Source organism: Pseudopipra pipra, chromosome W (genome assembly GCF_036250125.1).
Source record: "Pseudopipra pipra isolate bDixPip1 chromosome W, bDixPip1.hap1, whole genome shotgun sequence".
NCBI lineage: Eukaryota > Metazoa > Chordata > Aves > Passeriformes > Pipridae > Pseudopipra > Pseudopipra pipra.
The window spans coordinates 7,303,301-7,324,768 of record NC_087580.1 but is presented as its reverse complement, the minus strand read 5'-3'; the positions used below and the strand labels follow the sequence as shown (position 1 = coordinate 7,324,768).

The 21,468-nt window shown below is 52.7% G+C and overlaps 1 protein-coding gene and 2 long non-coding RNA genes across 3 annotated transcripts; all 3 read left to right on the top strand.

Moving 5' to 3' along the window:
• Window positions 1-292: 292 nt before the first annotated feature.
• LOC135404823 (ankyrin repeat domain-containing protein 26-like) lies at window positions 293-5,434 on the top strand. Its single transcript, XM_064639554.1, has 4 exons — window positions 293-380; window positions 2,051-2,183; window positions 3,387-3,697; window positions 5,188-5,434. Exons 1-4 carry the CDS (start codon window positions 310-312, stop codon window positions 5,432-5,434), a joined length of 762 nt encoding a protein of 253 aa, XP_064495624.1. The 5' UTR covers window positions 293-309.
• Window positions 5,435-6,540: 1,106 nt separating this feature from the next.
• On the top strand, window positions 6,541-7,708 carry LOC135405931 (uncharacterized). Its single transcript, XR_010426106.1, has 3 exons — window positions 6,541-6,939; window positions 7,294-7,438; window positions 7,550-7,708. It is a non-coding gene; the product is annotated as an uncharacterized LOC135405931 (long non-coding RNA).
• A 1,345-nt stretch (window positions 7,709-9,053) lies between these two features.
• Window positions 9,054-9,427, top strand: LOC135405919 (uncharacterized). The gene is made up of 2 exons (XR_010426094.1): window positions 9,054-9,199; window positions 9,292-9,427. It is a non-coding gene; the product is annotated as an uncharacterized LOC135405919 (long non-coding RNA).
• Window positions 9,428-21,468: the final 12,041 nt, after the last annotated feature.

Here is a 21,468-nt window from a genome sequence, read left to right as displayed (position 1 = left end):
TTGTGCCTTGATTGCTGCTGGGAGTGAGGAGGCAGAGCCGCCTCTCTGAGTAAGGCTGGGCCCTTGGAACTGGGTGTGTGCAATTTTGTGCTGGGCAGAGCTCTCTTTTTCTTGTGGTGGTTGAAGGTGCACTGTCTCCTTCAGGCACAGGCAGCCCACCAGGCCCCACTAGGACAAATTGAAGGCAGTCATTGTGAATCCATGAGAATCCAGTTGGAAGAAAGGATTAGACATCTGGAAAGTGAATTGGAGAGCGTCAAAAACACCCAACAAGAGAGTGCTTCTCGTAAAGAAGCAGCACAGGGAGGGATGGGGATGTACAAAGAGCTGTATCTGGAGGAAGTGAAAACCAGAAGATGCCTTGCCAAGAAACTGGAAAGGTAAGTCCATGCTTGTTTGGAGTGGTAATAAGAGACTCCTTTTTCTTCCTGCATTTTCCTTGGAAATCCATCTTCTACATCTGGCCAGCATTATTGCCCTCCATTGGCCACCAGGGTCTGATGGAGTTGCCAAGACCCTCTCCTTGATGTTTGAAAAGTCGTGGCAGTCAGGGGAAGTCCCAGGTGAGGGGAAAAAGGGAACCCCACTGTGCCCATCTTTGAAAGGGGTAGAAAGGAGGGCCCTGGGAACTGCCAACCTGTCAGCCTGCCCTCTGTGCCTGGGGAGGTGATGGAAAAGATCCTTCTAGAAGCTCTGTCAAGGCACGTGGATGACAGGGAGGTGATTGGAAGCACCAGCACAGCTTCCCAAGGGCAAGTCCTGCTTGACCGACCTGGTGGCCTTCTAAGATGGAGTGACTGCCTCAGTGGACAAGGGCTACCCATGTCATCTCCCTGTCATTCTGGAAAGCCTTTGACACAGTCCCCCACAACATCCTTCTCTCCAAAGTGGAGAGAGACAGATTGGATGTGTGGACTGTTAGATGGATAAGAAATTGGGTGAACAGTGCCATGCAGAGGTGGTGATCAATGGCTCAGAGTGCTGAGGGCCATCAGTGCCAAGTGGTGTCCCTCAGGGGTCTGGATTGGGCCCAGTGTTCTTTAATCTCTTCACTAATGATCCAGAGGAAGGGCTGGAGTGCGCCCTCAGCAAATTTGCAGCTGCCACCAAGCTGAGGGGTGTGTTTGACACAGCTGATGCCATCCAGAGGGCCCTGGACCAGCTGGAGAAGTGGGCCCATGGCAATCTGCTGATGGTTTACCAAGAGCCAGTGCAAGCTGCTGGCCGTGGCTCAGGGCAGCCCCTGTATCAGTGCAGGCTGGGGGATGAAGAGGGGCAGAGCAGCCCTGCCGAGAAGCCCTTGGGCTGGAGGAGAGGCCGGACATGAGCCGGCGATGTGCGCTCGCAGCCCAGAGAGCCAATTGTGTCCTGGGCTGCGTCCAAGGCAGCGTGGCCAGCGGGTGGAGGGAGGGCATTCTGCCTCTCTGCTCTGCCCTTGGGAGAGCCCAGCTGGAGGGCTGCATCCAGCTCTGGGCTCCTCAGCACAGCAAGGACCTCCAGCTGTTGGACTGAGTCCAGAGGAGGCCACCAAGGTGCTTGGAAAGATGGAGCACCTCTGCTAGGAGAAAAGGCTGGGACAATTGCAACCCTTCAGCCTGGAAAAGAGAAGGCTTTGGGGTGACCTAATGTTGGCCTTTTGGGGTGTGAAGGGAGCCTACAGGAAGGATGAAGAGAGTGCATTTAAAAGAGCAGGTAGTGAGAGGACAAGGGGGAATGGCTTCAAACGGAAAGAGAGTAGGTTTAGATTTGATCCTGGGAAGAAATTGGTTGCTGTGCGGGTGGTGAGGAACTGCAACAGGTTGCCCAGAGAAGCTGTGGATGCCCCATGGCTGGAAGTGTTCAAGGCCAGGTTGGATGGGGTTGTGAACAAGCTGGTCTGGTGGAAGGTCCCTGCCCACAGCAGGAGGCTTGGAACTGGATGATCTTTAAGGTCCCTGCCAAGCCAAGCCATTCTAGGCTTGGATGCTGTCTGTGCTGTTTCTGTGAGACCGTGGGGGAAAGGCTGGTTCTTCCTGTGTTTCATGTTTTTCTTCACTAATTTGCTGTGCAGGCTGGAAAAGCTTCTGAGGACAGAGAGCAGGAAACTCCGGGTTAATGAAGAGAAGGGAAGTCAGTCCCAGCTGGAAGAAATGAAGAAGAGATATTCTGAAAAGGTCAAGGAAGTTGATAGATTCCAAAGAGAGGTGAGCTGCTCTCAGGGTGGGGCTTTTTGGTTGTGGTGTTCCTTCTTTTGAAAGCTGGGAGATGCTTTCCCTCTATTTCCTGTCATGTTGATGATTTTTTTTCCCTTGGCTGCATTTTGGATGTGATGGGCTTTTCTTAATGCTCCTCCTGCTGTTCCAGTGGGAGATGACTCGAACTAATCCAGAGGTAGTTCTCCTTCTGGGGAAAGATGCAAATGTTAAGGGCAAAGCAGTAGGTGTAAGGGCTGATGGAGGCCAGGCTGTCCTGCAGAGGAGGGGCAAGCCAGGAGTGGCAGCCAGCCTGGCAGGGTGTGTGAGCTGAGGGGCCAGGGAGCCGTCCCACAGGCCCTGAGCAAGAAGAGCAGAACAGGTCCCCTGAGAGTGAGCGGGGTCAGCCAAGAGTGCAGATCCCCCGGCTGGGCCTGAGGGATGGGCAGGTCTGCCGTCCTGGCAGGACATCACGTGCATGGGCTGAGAGCAGTGGGGCCCAGCTCAGGCCTGGCTGCAGCTGGAGGGAGGCTGTGACAGCGTCCTCTGGGTGTGACAGATGAATTGCTGCCCTGGCAGAGAGGGGAGGAACAGCACTGTCACTGGCAGGGCACCATCAGCCCCTGAGCCCTGTCTCAGGCACGAGCTGAGCAGGAGGCACTTGAGGTTTGGCTTTTCTCCACAGTGTTGTTGCTGCCCAGGGCCCAAGGAGGACAGGGGCCTCCCAGGGGAAAATCTGTCCCTTCTTGCTCACGGGGAGCTGTTTCAGCCCATCCTGTGGCGGGGAGCCAGAAGGACTGTTCCCAGCAGTGCTGTTGAGGCTGCTGTGCCTGTGCAGCAGTGGCACAGAACCTCTTATCCCTTCTCCGCTCGTCACTCGGATCCATTGCTAAAGCGGCGTCTGTCAGAGCCACGCTTGGGTTTGAAGGCATCCCTGTAGAATGGCTTCCTGCCTTTGCAGTCATTCCTTTGGAGTCCAGAACCTTGGAGCATTTTTGCATGAGAAACTCCAAAAGGCTGGGAAGCTGAGGAATCCTATGGCAAATGATGGGAAAGCTGTTCTTGCTGGAAAAGAAAAGCCTGGTTGCACTTTGTGTCTAGTCCTGAGCCAGCAGATGATGAATAAAGTCTCCCTGGCCACCCTCTTTTGGGGTTTTCCCAGAATTCACCTCCTTTACACCACACTGAGCTCCTTTTTTTATTTTCTGTCTGCAGGTTGCTGAACTTTCCCAGCAGTTGGACAGGGAACGTGAACAGTGCACGCAGCTGGAGGCCAAAAACCAGGCTTTGCAAGAAGAGCTGTCTGCCCTGCGTGGGGAGTGCGAGAACCTGGCCATGGACAAATGCCAGCTGCAAGAAGAGCTGGCAAAACTCCACCATCATTTGGAGACCAACGTGGTGGATCGCAGCCAACTCGAACAGTGTAAAAGAGAGGTGGAAGAACAAGCAGACCAGGAAATAAGACAAAAACTCCAGGAAGTCAATGAGTTTTTGCAAGTAAGTGAATTTCTCCCCAGTGTCCACAGGCACTACCTAAACTTCTCTTGTGGCCATGGTGTTTGGTGTTTTTCTTTTGCTCCTGTATTCTGTGGGTTAGCTTCTGTCTTTGCTGAAGGCAGTGGCAGAAGGCAATCTGGTTGGGCAGGAGTGCTGTCATGGGTGTGGAATGTGCTGGCAGGTCCCTGAATCCAAAGGCTGCCCAAGGCAGATTCCCACTTTGCAGTGCTTGGGGGGATCTCTGTGCGCTGCTCTGCTTCTCACTGCTCATCCTTGAATGGGTTTGGCAACTTGCAGCTGTCATGGCCAGACCTACAGGTGCTGCTTTGTCCTTGTAGGGGGGAAGGTGCTCAGAAAAGGAGTCACTGAAATTCCAGGGATGGCAGGGAGGGGGTGGAGGTGGAGGTGGAAGCTCTTCTTGTCTTTGAAGAATCCTTTTGGAAATGCCCTGCCCTACAGACCCAGTGTCTCTTCATTAGGAGCTTTGAAGCAGAGTGCTCATTTGGGCTTCTTTCCCAGTGCAAAGAATTGTTTGCCCTGGTAGCTCCTGGGTTCTGCCTTGGTTGCTGCTGGGAGTGAGGAGGCAGAGCCGCCTCTCTGAGTAAGGCTGGGCCCTTGGAACTGGGTGTGTGCAATTTTGTGCTGGGCAGAGCTCTCTTTTTCTTGTGGTGGTTGAAGGTGCACTGTCTCCTTCAGGCACAGGCAGCCCACCAGGACACCTTAGAAGAAATCAGAAGCAGTCATGTGGACTCACTGAAAAAACAATTAGAAGACAGAATTAGAGATCTGGAACGTGCACTGGGAAGGACAAAAAGCAACCAAGCAGAAAGACCTTTTCAAAAAGAATCCACCCAGGCAGAAGTGGACAAGTACAAAGAGCTGTATCTGGTGGAAGCCAAAACCAGAAAAAGCCTCGCCAAGAAACTGGAAAGGTAAGTCCCTGCTTTTTTGGACTGGTAAGAACAGACTCCTTTTTCCTCCTGCATTTTCCTTGGAAATCCCTTTTCTACATCTGGCCAGCATCAGGTGTGACAGCAGAACGTGGCATCTTTGTGGGGAAAGTTCCTTCAGAGCCTTCCCTTCCTCAGACCTGTCTTCCTTTCTCTTTAGAGTTCCAGCAATAACCCCACAGCAGCACCACTATGGCATTATTGGTGTCTTTTCAAGTTGAGGTTGTTTTAGCAGGCAGTCTTTTTGCCAGTCTCTCCTCTCCTCATGCCGTGGGTGACAGAGAAGATGAATCTTGTGCCCTTTCCTGTTTGAATAAGGAGAGGCCTCTGGGAGAAGAGAGTTGGATTCTGTGAATCCAAAATAAGGCGGCTCTTTCTTGGCTTCTGTTTTGGCAGCGGGTCTGAGGGTTGAGCTTTCCTTGAGAAGGCCAGGGTAGGCCAGAGTTCTTCTGGAGGTGACACTGGCTGCTCGTTGCACTTGGTGTGATTTCTTAGAAACAGGCCCTGTGAACAAGCTCAGATCAAAGGATGTGCTGGTTTTGGACGCTCTTCATGCCCTTGGCTTTTAGAAGTCGAGTAGTAGCCAAGGCTGTGGAGGGGAACTTTGCAAAAGCCTTCCTGCCAGAGATGACTCTGTGTGTGCTTGTGAATGTTTCAGAGCTACTGAGAGACTTGCAGTGGCCAACACCAAGCTCTTTTTGGAGCGCCACAGAAGCAGATCTGCAGTCCCAAGCAGCACTGTCAGCGGAGTTCTGGCTGCAAGTCCACTTCTGGATTCACCTGGCCTGGGACATCTTGGCATCAGTTTGGGACTGAGCAGAAGTCTGGCTCTCAGAACACCACCCAGACACCTGTGGTAAAGCCCAAGACTTCTGCTCATCAGGTTGGTACAGATTTTCCAGAGTGGTCAAAGGCCAAAAAGATTGAAATGGAAGCAATGAGCTGTGGAACTCCATTCTTTTCCAAGAGAAACTGTGGGCAAGAGCTCTGTGGCACAGGAACCTCCCACCTAAGTTCTACCCTAAATTGACACGTAGTAATCTTCTGTAGTCTGTGGGGTTTGGCAGGAAGCCAACTCCAACCGGCTACAGATGGTTTTGGTGTCAGAAGTGGGATTGTTTTGGTTCCTTTGGTTTTGTTGTGGGAACATTGTCTGGGAAAGCTGCCAAGAGCAGGTTTGTTTGTAAACATCCACCATTGTTTTGGGACACTCCTGGGAGAGCTGCCAAGAAGGATTTTGTTTATCTAAACATAGCTTTGTTTAGGAACAAGGAGAAAGAAAAATAATAACAATGGCCTTTTTACTAATTTTTTTCTGATTCTTGCTGGTTTTGTGCCTGTCCCAGGGCATCCTGTAAGGGACCGTTCAGATGGATGGAACAAATTGCTTCCTTTCCTTAATTTCGACATCCACGGCCTAGTAGCCAGTTTCCTTAATGGTGGCCTTCAAGGTTTGGTAGCAAAGACTCCAAGATCAGCTCTAACCCATCCCTACATTGTTCAACGACAATGATCCTAGTGGTGAAGGCAGCGAAAATGCTACTTAAAATTGGAGAGGTGGTGCTGCATTGGTCCCCTTGTTGTACGAAAGGAATCGCTGGAGCTTTGGGGACAAGAAGTGCCAACGGCCACGACAACTGTACACAGGCAACAGTATCGGAGGAACCGAGATGCTGTGACCCCCATCCATCCATCCAGTACATCCATGACATCATTGTGTGGGGGGACACAGCAGAAGAAGTTTTCGAGAAAGGACAGAAGATCATCCAGATTCTCCTCGAGGCTGGTTTTGCCATCAAGAAGAGTAAGGTCAAGGGCCCTGCCCAAGAGATCCAGTTCCTAGGGCTGAAATGGCAAATGGACGACACCAGATACCAACAGACGTCATCAACAAGATTGTAGCCATGGCTCCACCCACAAACAAGAAAGAAACCCAAGGTTTTCTGGGAGCCATTGGCTTCTGGAGGATGCACATCCCAGAGTACAGCCAGATGGTGAGCCCTCTTTACTTTGTGACCCGTAAAAAGAACAATTTCCAGTGGGGTCCTGAACAACAACAAGCTTTCAGGCAGATCAAGCAAGAGATTGCACATGCCGTGGCTCTTGGAGCAGTCAGGACAGGACCAGAGGTAAAGAATGTGCTCTACTCTGCAGCTGGAGATAAAGGTCCCTCCTGGAGCCTCTGGCCAAAGGTGCCTGGTGAGACGTGAGGGCGACCACTGGGTTTCTGGAGCCGAAGCTACAGAGGTTCTGAGGCCAATTCCACCCCTGTGGAGAAGGAAATCTTAGCAGCCTATGAAGGCATACGAGCAGCTTCAGAGGTAACTGGTACCAAAGCACAGCTCTTCCTGGCACCCCAGATGGGACCCCAGCATGCAAAGTGTAACTAGATAAGGGAAAAAGGGGTAGGGTTTATCCATTTTAGGGAAAGGGTGGCCAAAAAAGGAAATACTGCAATGCAGCAAACTTTGGCCAATCGGGGAGCGGGGTCTAAGGATACAGACATCAAGGGGAGTTTTCATCAAACAATTTCAGGGGACAAACAAGGGAAAAACTACAAGAAATGTTAAGACACAACCGTAAAACTCGAAAGGCACTGGGTCTGAACTTGTTGACAACTTCATCCAGGGCTTTCATCCTCTGGAGGGTCACACATTTCTTGTTGTCTTCTCCAGCTTTCAGATTCAGCAATGTCCTCACTCCTGACAGACCAGGGTCCCTTTCCAGAGTAATGGAGGAGCACCGTGATTTTTTAATCCAAAATTCCCAGATTGGAATGAAATGCTCTGGAAAGGCTCTGGAAATCATACGGTGTTCACAGTGAGTCTCTGATTTCCCATCCCCTGCTTCAGATGTGAAAACATGTTCCTTGCAGTCGGAATGTAAACTCATCGACTCCATTAAACTTGAGCACTATATCCCATCATCCAGATCATCAATGAAGATGTTCACCAGGAATTGCTGATCACTGGCCTCCAGCTGGATGTTGCACTCCTGATCACCACCCTGGCCAGCAGATTTCAACCAGCCTGCTGTCTGCTCATCCAGCCCATACTTCATGGGCTTCTCTGTGAGGGAGCCCTGTCTGTGTCCACTAGTAACACATTCATTTTGATTTTAAAAAATCAAACAGAAGTGAGAGTTTTAAGAGCAGAATTATTTTTCAAAGGGAAATAGAAGGGTAAGAGTTTTCAATTTTAATGATCATGTTTTACATGGTACTAATTGACATCTAGTAGAAATGAGAGAGCACCTTAAGAGACAAATCTACATTCTCTATTTATGCCTCTGAATTACAGGTATGGCTTTGATGGAACAAGTGCCTTCAAGCTCCATTGGCAGGCACTGTTTGAAAACTATTTGGGTGATTTTGGATAAGAAATGAAAGATGCAACAGCAGGAAGCCATTCAGCAATCCCTGACAAGGGAGGTCCACTGTCAATTGCTGGGAGGGCCCCCACCTGTTTCTTTTAATGGTGCTCCCAAATCCCACCCCTTGGGCCTCCCATCCCATCCTTTTTGGTCCCCTCAGGCATCTCCTCCCCAGGATCTGCTCTGTGTCCTACCCAGGGTCCCCAAACATCCTCCCACTGATCATTCCCAAAGCTTTTCTTTCCAGACCTTTGCCTTTCACCCAGGCCACTGCCCTGGTACCTCCCAAGACCATTCCTTGCCTCCCTCTCCACTCCCAACCTTCTCCCAGTCCCCTCATTTTTATCCTCCTCCATCCTCCTCCTCCTGTCCCCACCAAGCCTCTCCCTTGCAGTCCCCATGTCCCTACACTTGAATTCCTTTCCCCTCCCCTGCATCCCACACAGGGCCCCTTCAACACCCCAATCCCAGTCCCGTGGGCTTCCCAGTCCCCCCCAGTTCAGCATCTTTGGGTCCCCCCCAACCTCCCCCCACCCTCCTGCAGGCCCTGAATTCCCCTGGCTCTCCTTGTCTCCATCCCCACCCTGGGCCCTGCAGGCACAGGGGTTGGAGGTGAAACTGGGTGCAGTGGGAGCGGGGGGAGCAGAAGGGATTTTCCCCCTCAGACGGGGGCAGCCCTGGGCTGGGGGGCTGGGGACACCCGTGTCCCTCCCCCAGCCCCACAGGGGCCAATCCTGCTTAAACCTTTGCTCTCCTTGCCCAGGCACTCTTGGCAGGAACCCAAAATGATCTGCAGGTGAGTGGGCCGGGGGGACTGGAGGGCATCCAGTCTGGGAACTGGGGGACACTTTGGTCCCCCCATCCCTCGCTGGCACCGGGGACATCCCAGTGACCAGCCAGGGCTCCTGGTCTCTCTCCAGGTGGATTTAGTGGAAGTTGGGATCCTGAAGATGGCTCAGGTGGGTACCAGGAGTTCTGCCTGAGTCGGGTCCTCCCCTCACATGGCCATGACACTTCTGACCATCCCAGTCTGCCCCAGTATACCCCAGTGCACCTTCCCAAGGATTCCATTTCTTCCCCCAGGCTCCCAGTACATCCCACTGCACCCAGTGTGTCTCTGAGCCTGTCTTTGTCCCCAGCCCCCTGTGGTGGAGAAGGTGCTGGGTCTTGTTGGTGAGAAAGGCGTGGCTGCATCCCTGGATGGCTGAGGTGAGCAGTGCCTGCAGGGAGAGGGGTCAGGACAAGGCCCCTCTCGTGTTGCAGTGGACTTTGGGGATGACGTTTGGGGCTCTGTCTTTCAGGACTGGTGGTGACACCCGTGCCCTGTCCCCCTCCAGCGGAATGAGGAGATGATCATCCCTGGAAGAACCCCCTGATTTCCCTCAGAGCCCAGGGGCATTTCCCCTGAATGATCAATAAATCCCTTCAGCAAAGCTACTCTGCTTGATCTTGTGTGTGTGTGTTCCCATCTCCATGTGTGTGTTCCCAACTCCATGTGTGTGTTCCCATCTCCATGTGTGTGTTCCCATCTCCATGTGTGTGTTCCCATCTCCATGTGTGTGTTCCCATCTCCATGGGTGTGTTTCCATCTCCATGTGTGTGTTCCCATCTCCGTGCCTGCATTCCCGTGTCACTGTCCCCTCCTTCTCCAGCCCCTGCACACCCGGAGCCTCTCTGGCCGCTCCCCTGCCATGAGCAGAGAGGCTCAGGGGGCTTCTGGGGGTCTCTGCACACGAGATCCCCTTCACCCCCTCCATGTGCATCCTGAGCAGTGCAGGTTGGGGCATCATGGAATGTCCCTGCTGGGGGCTGGGACAGGCAGGGGGCACACGGGGCAGCCCCTGGAGCACCTGGACCTCCCCTGTGCTCTGGGAGGGATGGGAAAGGGGATCAAAGGAGCCAGCGGGTGTCAAATGCCCCCAGATCTCAAGGGCCAGGCTCGGGGCTGAAGGGATGGAGAGCAGCCCTGCATCCAAGGCCATGGGGATAGTGGGGGATGAAAAGCAGGATGGGAGCCAGCAATGGGAGCTCACAGCCCACAACCCCCCGTGTCCTGGGCTCATCCCACAGCGTGGGCAGCAGGGGAGGGGGGTTCTGCCCCTCTGCTCCACTCAGCTGAGACCCCTCCTGCAGTGCTGCCTCCAACTCTGAGCTGCCTCAGGGTGTGGTTTTCTGTTGAGGAGGAAAAGGCAGGACTGAGTCAGGTCAGACTCTATTGGCAAAATGTGTCTCTCTTTTTAGGAAGACCTCTCTGCATCCCCCTCCCCTGAGCTCTGGGTTTTGCTGGCTGATGGGGGCTTTGAGAGCAGGGACCCTGTGACAGGCTCCCGAGGAATCCTCCTTGCTGTGAGAGGCAACTCGGAACACGGGGTGATCCGAGATTAAATGTGCCTGTGACACATCAAAGCGTTTCCAGCCCTGCTGTTCACAGTTTGCCCAACTGCAGAGCAGAGCTGAGGGGATTTGCTGTAGTTTTGTTACAGTTTCACTTGCCACATTTAGGAGTTAATTTGGATGGCTGAAATCCCTGACATTTCTGATGTTCTCCAAGTGAAATCTCGTGGGTCCTGGGAGGCAAAGGGATGGTCTCAGTGCAGAGAGAAGAACTACGCTGGCCATCACTCCTGTTCTCAGCCGCCCCTCGCTGGCAGCTTGGAGCTGAGGGAGGATCACACTAAGGAGCTCCCTTAAAAAGAGACAGGGCCTTTCTGGGAGCAGAGGAATCTGGGCTCAAAGGGCAGATTGACAGACTGCTTGTCTTTTCTCAGGGTGCCTGATTAGGATCTCCTCTTTCTTCTCCCAGACTGCTACACAGAGGGATCATTGCAGCTGCCCAGAGCATTTCTATGGCTCTTACCATCGAGGTGTCCTCTCCATGGGGATCCCAGACAGCACAGAGATACTATGGCAGAGCTGTGCCCTTCTGGAGGACACCCTGCAGGACACCCGGGGAAGCAGCTGAATGTCCTGAAGTTGCCTGGAGGGCACTTGGGCATTTTGCTCCCACAGACATCCCCACAGCAGCACCCAAAGGGTTTGTGTCTGGACAGGAACCTGCCACCCCAAAGCCCCTGCACTGCCTGAGAAAAGCCAATGGTGAGAAGAAGAACAGCCCAGGCAACAGGGGATGGCAGGGAAATGCCACAATGCTGCTGCCAAGGGAGGAGGGACACACAGAGACAGATGGAAATGGGGGCCTTGTCCTTGCCTGGGCTCTGGCTGCTGCAGGGCAATGCACAGCCCAGGGGCCATGGCCTGAGGGCACAGGCTCTGCTTAGGCTGGGAAAGGAGCCCAGGGAGGAGCTGCTCAGGTGTGGTGGTTTGGGCAAGGCCTTCCTTGGTGACCAGTTTGTAACCAAGGAAGGGTCCAGATTTAGCCAGTATTCCCTACGATTTTTACGTAAGCCAGACTATAAGAAGAAAGGAGGAGAGGCCTTCGCTCTCTTTCGTTCCGGCGGCCTGGAGGTGCAGGTTCCCTGCTGTTGATCTGCCGTGTTGGGGAGCGAGGCCTGGTTGGGCCTTGTTGACCTTGGGAGGTGGAGGTTGCTGGCGATCAGTCCAGAGTGACTCTCCGTTGTCCCAAGGAAAGTGTGAGATATTTCCTTGCTAACTCTTTTAGTTACTAGATCTCGGGCCACTAATTGGGAGATATATATATATATATATTTTATTTTGGTTTTGTTCCTTTTCCCTTCCCCCTTCCCTTTCCCTTGGGAAATTGTATATATTTTAATTGTATATAAGTGTAACATAGGTGTAAATATATTTATATATCTCACTTGAGCTGTCTCTCTCTCGTTTCGGGTTTTTCTTGGTTGTTTTTCTCCCTCTTCTCCCTGAGGGTTGGGGGGGGCGGGAACTCTTGTGGTAGCGTTTGGAGACTTGGCAGGGAGCCAGCTTCAAACCATATCATCAGGGAAGGGGTCTGTGCCACAGGGACAGCAGGGAGGGGCCCACATCCCCCTGCCCAGCACTTGTGGCAGCAGCTGCCTCTCCCTGCCTGCCTGTCTCTGGTGAGGAGCTGTTCCTGCCAGCAGCCCCTGCCTGTGCCCAGCTCAGCTCCCTGCCAGTGCTGCCAGAGCCATCCCCAGCCCAGTGCCCAGGGGCAGCTCTACCTGGGCAGGGGCTGCAGAGCAGATCCCAGACCCCTGCGGTGGCTGGGAAGGGGGAGGTGTTCTGGGGGGATGTGCTTCCTGAGAAGGGCCCCTGGAAATGGAGGAGGTGGAGCTGAAGCTGTGAGGAGCCCTGAGCCTGCAGCTGAAGGGCCCTGCCCTGCCCTGCCCAGCCCTGCCCTGAGGGGTCAGTCCTTCCACCCACCCCTTCTCCCCCAGCCCCGTGGCAGCTCCTTGGCCGGGCTGAGAGCTGCCCCTGGCAGGCAGCAGAGTCCCTGCCCCAGCACACAGAGCCCTGGGGGCAGGACCCTGCTCTGCACCACAGCCCTGGGCACCCCTGGCTGCACCCCCACCTTCCCACCCCACAGCCAGCCCTGCTACAGGGAACCTTCTTGCCCTGGGCCTCTGAGGGGGCAGCAGCAATTCCTGCTCTGCAGCAGCTTCTCCTGCTGCACCCCAGGAAATCCAGCAGAGCCATCCTGGCAGCTCCTGGCACTGCTGCCATTTGGCAGCTGGGAGAGGCACTTGCAGGAACTCACCTGCACTGCTCTGCAGCCAGGGCCTGATCATGGCAAAGGGCTGGGAAGGTTCCTCCCCTGAGCAGCTCTGCCCTGTCCTCCCACCCCAGGATCTCTTGAACCTCCTGCTCCCTTCTCCTCTCTGCCCTTGCTGCCTGCAGCTCCTGCCCTGCTCTGCCATATGGCCACTTCCCCTGCACTGCAGCAACTGGGAGAGTCCTGCTGAAAGATCCTAGAAGCTGTGGGATGTGACAGCTTTAGGAGATGCTTTCAGGAAGGGAAGTTGAACTTTCCTGCAGCCAGAGAAATAATCATTCAAATCCCGTGAAGGTTTCTCCCACAGTGAGAGCTCAGTCACCTCCCAGCCCAGGCTGCCTCTCATCTCTCTGCCTTCTCTCCTGTGCCCTGGGTGCTGCAGGCAGTGCCCTCAGCCCTGCTGGGCTGTGCAGAGGAGCTGCTCCTGGGCAGAGCTTGCCAGGAGCTCCCTGTGTGCCAGGAGCCCGGCCCAGCTCAGCAGCACAGCAACAGCCCCAGGCAGCACTTCTGCCCTTCAGGGATCCCTCCAAGTGTCCCTGGGGCTCCAGGGGACCCTGCTGGGACACAGCTGAAGGAAATAATGATGATCCTTCTCTCAGCTGGGCACAGACACTTCTTTCAGCAGGGTCATTTCTCCAAACAGACACTGAGTTAAGTTCAAGAGTCCCCTTTTCATGTCCCATCATTAGACAGGAAACCCAGACAGTGCCCAGGAGGGATCTCCTTCAGCGGCACTGAGGGAAGGGACTCAGTTGAGTCAACAGAGGTGTCTCCTTGTGGCTCTGCAGACCTGGGGCCAGAAGGACACTCAGCTCCCTCCACAGCTCCCATGGGGTGGGATTCCTCCTGCCCCAGTTCAGGGGGCCCAAAACAGGCACCTGCAGGTGACTCCTGTTGGGGCAGATGACACTGCAGAGATAAGAAATTATCTTAGCCAGAAACCATGGAATTGAAAGACAGACAAGGAAAGCTTCTTTACATATACCACCTGATATTTTTATACTATCTTTTAATTAAGCAGACTTGCTGTCTCCATGAAAATCCTTTTACCACCTTGTTTACCCCATCTCCTGTTGTAATTGTGATAAAGAAATATCTGTTTATCTGTTTGAAGAAAAATATCTCCCTGCACTTCCTGGACCCTCAACCTCAAATGTGAATACAATGTGTGTCCCCCCTTCCCTGAACCCTATATATAGCTAGAGTTGTGTCAAACAAAGGATTCAGCTTTGTACCCACAAAGTGGATCATGCAATTATTTAAACTGTCTTAGACTCCTTGTCCCATCTCCTGTGGGAATGAATGAAGACCAAAGCCAGAAGTGACCTGCTGGGACACAAATCCCTGGTCACTTCTGAGGGGCCAGAGGTGACCGAGATTCCTGCTGGGAACTGCAGGCTCCAATGGAGCAGTTCCTAGGCACAGGGCAGCAGCTGTGGGATCTTCTTGGAGGCTGCTGGGACATTGCTTTGGCCAACTTCAGTGGCAGAAGGGGCCCACATGTAGGACAGGGGAACCTGTCACTGTTCCTCCTGTCCAGGGCAGCCCACAGAGGTGCTCAGCTGACCAAATGCAGGGAGGGAGGTCTCTCTCCTGTTCTTTATCAGGGTATTTTCTACACATCCTTAGAGTACAATGGCAGTTGTCTCCTGGACATCCCTTCCTTGCTGAACATAATTCAGGGCAGCTGAACCTGAATTTAGTACCCAAAGAGGGGCCTGTAGTGCCAGGGGAGGTGCCAGGGCTCTGCAGCACAAGTGCAGCAGCTGCCATGGACAGCACAGGGCCTGTGCAGGGACCCCATCCCCATTCCCAGCAGTTGTGTGACAGGCACCACCCAGGGCTCCTCAGACACATTGGGGGCCTTTGGGGCAGGGAGTGAATCCCAGCCCTGCAGGGACATAAGGTCTGGCCCTTCTCTATCCAGCTGGTGCTGGGCAGTTCCTGAATACAAAGCACATCCCAGCAGGGTCTCCACTCCTGTGCATTCCCTTTTTGTGTGGTTTAACCCCAGTGAGCAGCCAAGTGCCACAGAACTGCTCACTCAGTCCCCCGACCTCCCCCTGCACTGACAGGGGGAGGAGAATCAAGAAAAGGCAAAACCCCTGCGTTGAGATAAGAAAAATGTAATAACTGAAACAAAGTAAAGTATGAAAATAACAGTAAGTGTAGTAACTGTGATAATAACTGTATTGAAAAGGGAGACAAAAGAAAGAGAGAGAGGAATAAAACCCCAGAGAAACAAGTGATGCTCAGCATGATTGCTCACACACACTGCCCAGTGCCCCACACCCCAAGCAGTGATCTGCCCCTCCTGCACAACCCCTCCTCATGGATCCACTGGGAATGATGTTCTGTGGTGTGGAATATCCCTTTGGAATGTCCAGGTTGGCTGTCCTGGCCCTGCTCCCTCCCAGCTTCTTGTGCACCCGGCAGAGCACGGGAAGCTGGAAAGTCCTTGATGAGGGTAAGCACAACCAAACCATCAGTGTGTGATCAACATTGTTCTCCCATGGAACCCAAACCACAGCCCTGCACCAGGTACTAGGAAGAAAATTAACTCTCTACTTAGGAAGAAAATTAACTCTGTCTCAGAATTAATCTGTAGTTAATCTATAGGAAGATTAACTCTATCTCCTAGGAAGAACAGCCAAGACAAGGCTGGTGTCCACCCCTTATTCCACACCATTTACACCATGTCAGATCCCACACTTTCCAATACATTCCACCATCACCTTTCCTATCATTTGATATAAACCCACCGATCTCATTGCTTAGTCTATGAAAGTCTGTTGAGTTCATTTAGTCCAGGATTTTAGGCTCCATCTGCCAAAATACTCTTTCAGGGCAGGAAAAATGCTGTCTGCTGTGGGATTGTTGCCTCTTGCAGCCAGTTCTTGTTCCATCACCGCTGTGCTTGTCTGGTCTCCTCCAAGCTCATTGTTCATTTCTCTCAGTGATTTTCACTGTAATACCCCCGACACAGCAAAGAGTTGCCACAGCAGTGAGAATGCAGTGTTAGAGAGTTACCACTGTAACACAACTGAATTCCTTGGCTATTCTCACCCAAAATCCAGTCCCTTTGAGGCACACACTGGATTTCCCATCTTTCCCTCCTTCCCCACCAAGCGCATCCGTGTCCTTGAGACACGTGAATCCCACGGGTGCACTTCCCTTTGCCTGAAGCGGGAATAACCCTGACTGTGTTCCCAGCATGTTTTTAATGTGCACTACAGGAACTTTATCCCTTTCCATGGCACGTAAAAACTTGGACTGGACAGGGCCAGCCCGATTGGCACATCCCCCAGTGCTGAGTGACCAGGTGGCCTTTGCTAAATGTGCATCCCAATGTTGGCAGGTCCCAGCACCCACTGCATCATTCCATCTTTCCTGGTGCATGGCAGGTGTGGTGGTTTTAGCACCATCAGGAAATTAAAATTCACATAAGTCACTCCCTTTCCCACGGCCCTTCTGGTGAGGGAGGGACAAAAAATCAGAGACTCTGGGTGGAGATAACAATTCACTAAAAGCACAGAGCAATGGAATAAGACACGCACAGTCACAACAGCAATATCAGCAGCAAAAGTATCCAGAAATAGAAGGTGTTTCACTCCCAAAAGGGGGTCACCACCGGGCACACAGAGAAGATGCTGGGTGCTCCCTGAGCGACGTGTCCGTGCGGTGCCCGCGGACAAAGGCAATGCGGTGGGGGAGCTCCCAAGGGTAACGTGTCCAACCCCTCAGCCCAACAACAAGGAGAACCAAGGACAAGCCAAGCCCCGGGAGCTGGGTCGTCCCGGCCGTGTGGCGCAGCCGCTCCCTGGGCTCAGTCCCGCGCTGGCTCCTCTCTTCTCCTCCCAACCCGAGGGCTGAGGGGGCTGAGGCTGCCCCCCAACCGCCCCGTCCTGCTCAGAGCTTTGGTTCAGCACCACGGCCCGTCGTGGTTTCCCCTTTCAGCACCAAAGGTCCATCGTCCCAATCCGGGGAAAACATGAGGGGGAGCAGCAGGGCAGAGGACGGGGAGCGCAGGAGTGATGCTGCCAGTCCCTGCCCTGCAGAGAGCGGGGCAGGATGGAGCAGTTGTGGTGCAGAGCCCCGGCTTTTCCTGCTGGAAGCACAGCCCTAGGGATGGCATGGATGGTACAGGATAAATAACTTGGTGACACCCACAAGGCGCTAAACTGCCCCCTCTGCTCCCTAACCAGGACACTGGTGGTGACTGACCATGGGAATGGGAATGTCTGATGGTTGTCATGGTAACCGACCCTAGCAATGGGACTGTCTGATGGTTGCCATGGTAACCGACCCTAGCAATGGGAATGTCTGATGGTTGCCATGGTAACCGACCCTAGCAATGGGAATGTCTGATGGTTACCATGGTAACCGGCCATAGCAATGGGACTGTCTGATGGTTGCCATGGTAACCGGCCATAGCAATGGGACTGTCTGATGGTTGCCATGGTAACCGGCCATAGCAATGGGACTGTCTGATGGTTGCCATGGTAACCGGCCATAGCAATGGGAATGTCTGATGGTTGCCATGGTAAATGACTGAGGCAATGGGAATGTGTGATGGTTATCATGGTAAAAAAGTGAAGCAGTGGGAAGCATGATGGTTGCCATGGTAACCGACCATAGCAATGGAATGTATGATGGTTGCCAAGGATACTGACCTAGCAATGGGAATGTATGATGGTTGCCATGGTAACCGGCTGTAGCAATGGGAATGTGTGATGGTTGCCATTATAACGGACCATAGCAATGAAAATCTCTGCTGTTTGCCATGGCAACTGACTGTAGCAATGGCACTGTATGAGGGTTGCCATGGTAACCAACCATAGCACCGGAATGTATGATGGTTGCCATGGTAACTGTTTGTAGCAATGGAAATGTGTGATGGTTGCCATGGTAACCAACCACAGCAATGGGAATGTATGATGGTTGCCATTGTAACTGACCGTGGCAGTGAGAATGTGTGCTGGTTCCCATGGTAACTTACCATAGCAATGAGAATGTCTGATGGTTGCCATGGTAACTGACCATTGCAATGGGAGTGTATGATGGTTGCCATGGTAACCGACCCTAGCAATCTCTCCTAGTTGCAAGAACCGGGACCAGTTTATCACTGTGTGGCTACAACCAAAACTGTGTATTCTACACCCTCTGTGGCATTTCTGATGGACTCTTAACAATGGATCCGTTGCAGCAGCTGCCCAGGGACCACCTGACACCTCAGCCGACCAGCTGGCTGGGAAAGAACTGTGCAAGGAGTGTTCCTTTGTCTTCACACCCAGGACTCAGTTGGGATAACTCCCCTCGGAGAGGCATTAGCACCTTCACCCCCAGCCTGAGGGGTCATCTCTGCCAATGGGCCGCCTTGGACTGGCAGAACAGGCAGCTGCAACACCCAGACCATCACACACTCCAAAAATACCCCGGGACTCACAGAGTTAAATCGCCCATTGTGAAACTCCCTGCCCTGGGGGAGGTGCTGGACATCCCCACCTGAACCTGAGCACATTTACTCTTGGGCTTTGGGCACTTCTGCTACCACTCGTGGGATGGAGAGGAGGACCAGAACTCCAACAGGACTGGGACTGGCACTCTCCACAGGACTGCCATCATTACCTCAACACAACTGCCACCATCATCTGCACCAACAGCTTTCCCTTGTCCTTTGCACCCTGGGGGCCACGTGGTGCTCAGCACTGTTCTGTTCTTGTCCCAGGCTGCTGGCTTATACAGCTATTTCTGGGGGTTAAAACCAGTTTTCTCTGTATCATTGTATTTATTGTAATCTTCTCAGTAAATTGTAAGTCTGACTTGTAATCCCTCGGGTGGGTTCATTTCTCCCTCCGGTTTACTTTTAACCCAGCACACGATGGGAACATATGATGGTTGCCATGGTAACTGACCGTGGCAAGGGGGCTCAGTGCCGTTGCCCACGGCTTCCACTTCTGCAAATTGGCTTCATTCACCTTCTCCTTCAGCAGCCTCAGCCACTCGTCGTGGGGGGCCCCACACAGCAGCTTCCCAGCTCCGTGAGGTTCTGCAGCAGCCCAGGGTTCCTTTGGCCCCACAAGGTCCTGCAGTGTCCCCATGGCCCCTCGATTCCGTGAGGCCCCACAGTGTCCCAGGGTCTCCCTGCTTCCATGAGTTTCCCCAGTGCCCCAGGTTTCCTTTGATTCCACGAGACCCAGATGTGAAGCAGTGGCCCCTTCATTCCACGAGGTTTTGCAGTGTCCCGATGGCTCCTTTCTGTCCTCAGGTTCTGCACAGTCTCAGGTTCCTCTGTTTTCAGGAGTTTCTGCAGTGTCCCGATGTCCTAGTTAGGACAGCTGAGACCAGTTCATCACTGGATGGGTGTAACCCAAAACTGTGTATTCTATAGCCTTCCATGCCATTTCCCAGAAACTGTTATCAATAGAGCATTTACACCATCTGCACATAGAGCCTGACTCCTCAGGCTATAAACTAGGCATTAAGAGGCCTGCGAGATAGGAATATGTTCCTGTCCTCACACCCTTTTATGGAATACCCGCTCTGAGGGAAGGACTGAGCATTCCTGCCTGAACTGGAGAATATATAAACTTGGAGTTTTGGAACCTTTTTTACCACTCGTGGGATCTAGAGGAAGACTGCAGCTCATTGCTCTCAACCAGCCTGAGACCACCACCCTCAGCTGGACTGCAATCACCACTCTTGACCAGACTGCAACAGCACTCTCACCAACAGGTTTTCCCCTCACCTTTTCCTTTGGACTCAGGGGGCCCAAAGAACACCACTCTGTTCATGCCCCAAGGTGCTGGGTTATATATTTGGGGTTTGTGGGTTAAAACCAATTGTTTGTCTGTATAATTGTACTTATTGTATTATTTTATTAAATTGTTATTCTGACTTATAATCTCTCTTTTGAGTTCATTTCCTATTTATTCTTGCTTTGGTTCTCTCCTTCTTTCATATGCTCTAGTTTTATGGAAGAAATTTGCTTGAACCACACATCACCACAAAATTCCAACGTTTTACCTCAGGGACTATCTGGAGGAATATAAGAGTTGTCACCCTTTTTACCACATCCCCTATCTGGATTTTTGCCCCTCTTGGGCACTGAACTTTTGTCCCCCTTGGGCATTTTCCTTTTGCTTTCCCCCAGTTCCCACATTTACTCACTGATGAGATTCCTCAGTCTTTCCCTGTGGACTCCTTTCCAGATTATGACATTTCCTTACCCTTTCTTCCCCTCTCGCCTGTCTCTGGACAGTCTCAGGAACCCGATGAACTGTCCCATTCTGGCCACAAATGAAGGGAGTTGATCACCAAACTTCAAAGCAGGGGCTTCCCTATCCCTTGCAGCTGCTGGGTTCTCTTGTTCCTCAGCAAACTATACAGATGCTTCAAAATGGGGGTCAAAGGCTGCTTCAAAATGGGGTCAAAGGCTGCATAAACTGTAACTTTCTACTCTACTGCTAAACCAATTAGGACTGTAGCACAAGTTTTGCAAGAACAGTCTTATTATTACTTATACCAGGCCGGAAGTTTCCAGCACAGGATGAATTTTCTTTGTTAGTCTCTTCTTTATCTTGTGGTTACTTCACATGTCCTTGGAGGGCTCTAAATTCTGGATTCCACGTGTCCAGATTTTACTTCCCCCAGGATTTCTTCATTGAAGCTTTTAAGTTTGAAACTTAAAGTTTCAGTGGTCTAATGATCAACTCTGACAGTAACTGTCTGTGAAAACAAGTTTGGCACCAAGCTGACTGAAGTGGGAAATTTCTTGATTGAGGTGTTTGTTCCCTCTTGAGCCTCCTTTTGCTACGAGGGGATTTCTCTGATGGTTCCCTGTTGGCTTCCATTTTCCCAGGAGTCCCTGGCTCACCTCTGTGAGACATCAGCTGTGCTCCAGTGTGGCTGTTCCATCTCAGAGTCACCTCAGAGGGGCCCTCACGGGTACCTTGTCCCTCTAAGTTTTTCATGTTATCCCACAGATTTCCCGGAACAAGCCTGATCTTGTGCCCCTCCCCCATCATGTCCCGTTTAGAGCCCTGGGACACTGTGGAACCTCATGGAACCAAGGGGCCACTGGGACACCACAGGGCCTCATGGAACCCAAGGGACACTGGGACACTGTGGGGGCTCATGGAACCAAAGGGACCCTGGGACACTGTGGGGGCTCATGGAACCCAAGGGACCCTGGGACACTGTGGGGGCTCATGGAACCAAAGGGACCCTGGGACACTGTGGGGGCTCATGGAACCAAAGGGACCCTGGGACACTGTCAGGAGCCTCGTGGTGCCCAGGGTTGAGGAATCCCGTGGGTGCAGGTGGCTCAGGGAGCAGCTGCAGTTGGAGCTGTGGGATGAGCTCTGGGTGAGGGGCCTCAGCCCAAAGGCCGTGAGCTGCTGACCCTGGAGCAGCCAAGGGAGAGACACTTGGAGACAGGGCAGGAGCCCAGGACTCAGCAGGAAGAGCAGTTTGTGTGCTTGGAGTGTGAGGGGATAAAACCCCATGGAGGTTTTTTTGGGGGTCCCTCCTTGAGGCACCAGCTCGGGCTGTTTCTGTGTTTCTTCACAAGAAATAAATTGTTTTATTGTTTCTAAGACATGAGACTCTGCCATGGGAAACCTGGGGTGGAAGCAGTGAGGAAACCTGGTCTGACTGTGAGAGTGGGGGGTGTGGGGAGTCACAGGGGACCCGTCGGGTCACTGGAGCTGCTGCTGCTGGGAAGGGGCCTGAGTGTCAGCAGTGCCAGTCTGGGCTGGTGGGAGAGTGACTGCCAGGGAGTCTTGGGAATGGTGAGCCTGGGAAGTTCCCT

Excerpts from the sequence above, each read along its gene's own strand:
- LOC135404823 (XM_064639554.1), top strand. The coding sequence starts at position 310 with ATGGGGATGTACAAAGAGCTGTATCTGGAGGAAGTGAAAACCAGAAGA. Across the intron at positions 2,184-3,386 it reads TTGATAGATTCCAAAGAGAG|GTTGCTGAACTTTCCCAGCA; the intron begins GTGAGCTGCTCT and ends TTCTGTCTGCAG. Across the intron at positions 3,698-5,187 it reads TTTCTCCCCAGTGTCCACAG|AAGTCGAGTAGTAGCCAAGG; the intron begins GCACTACCTAAA and ends CTTGGCTTTTAG.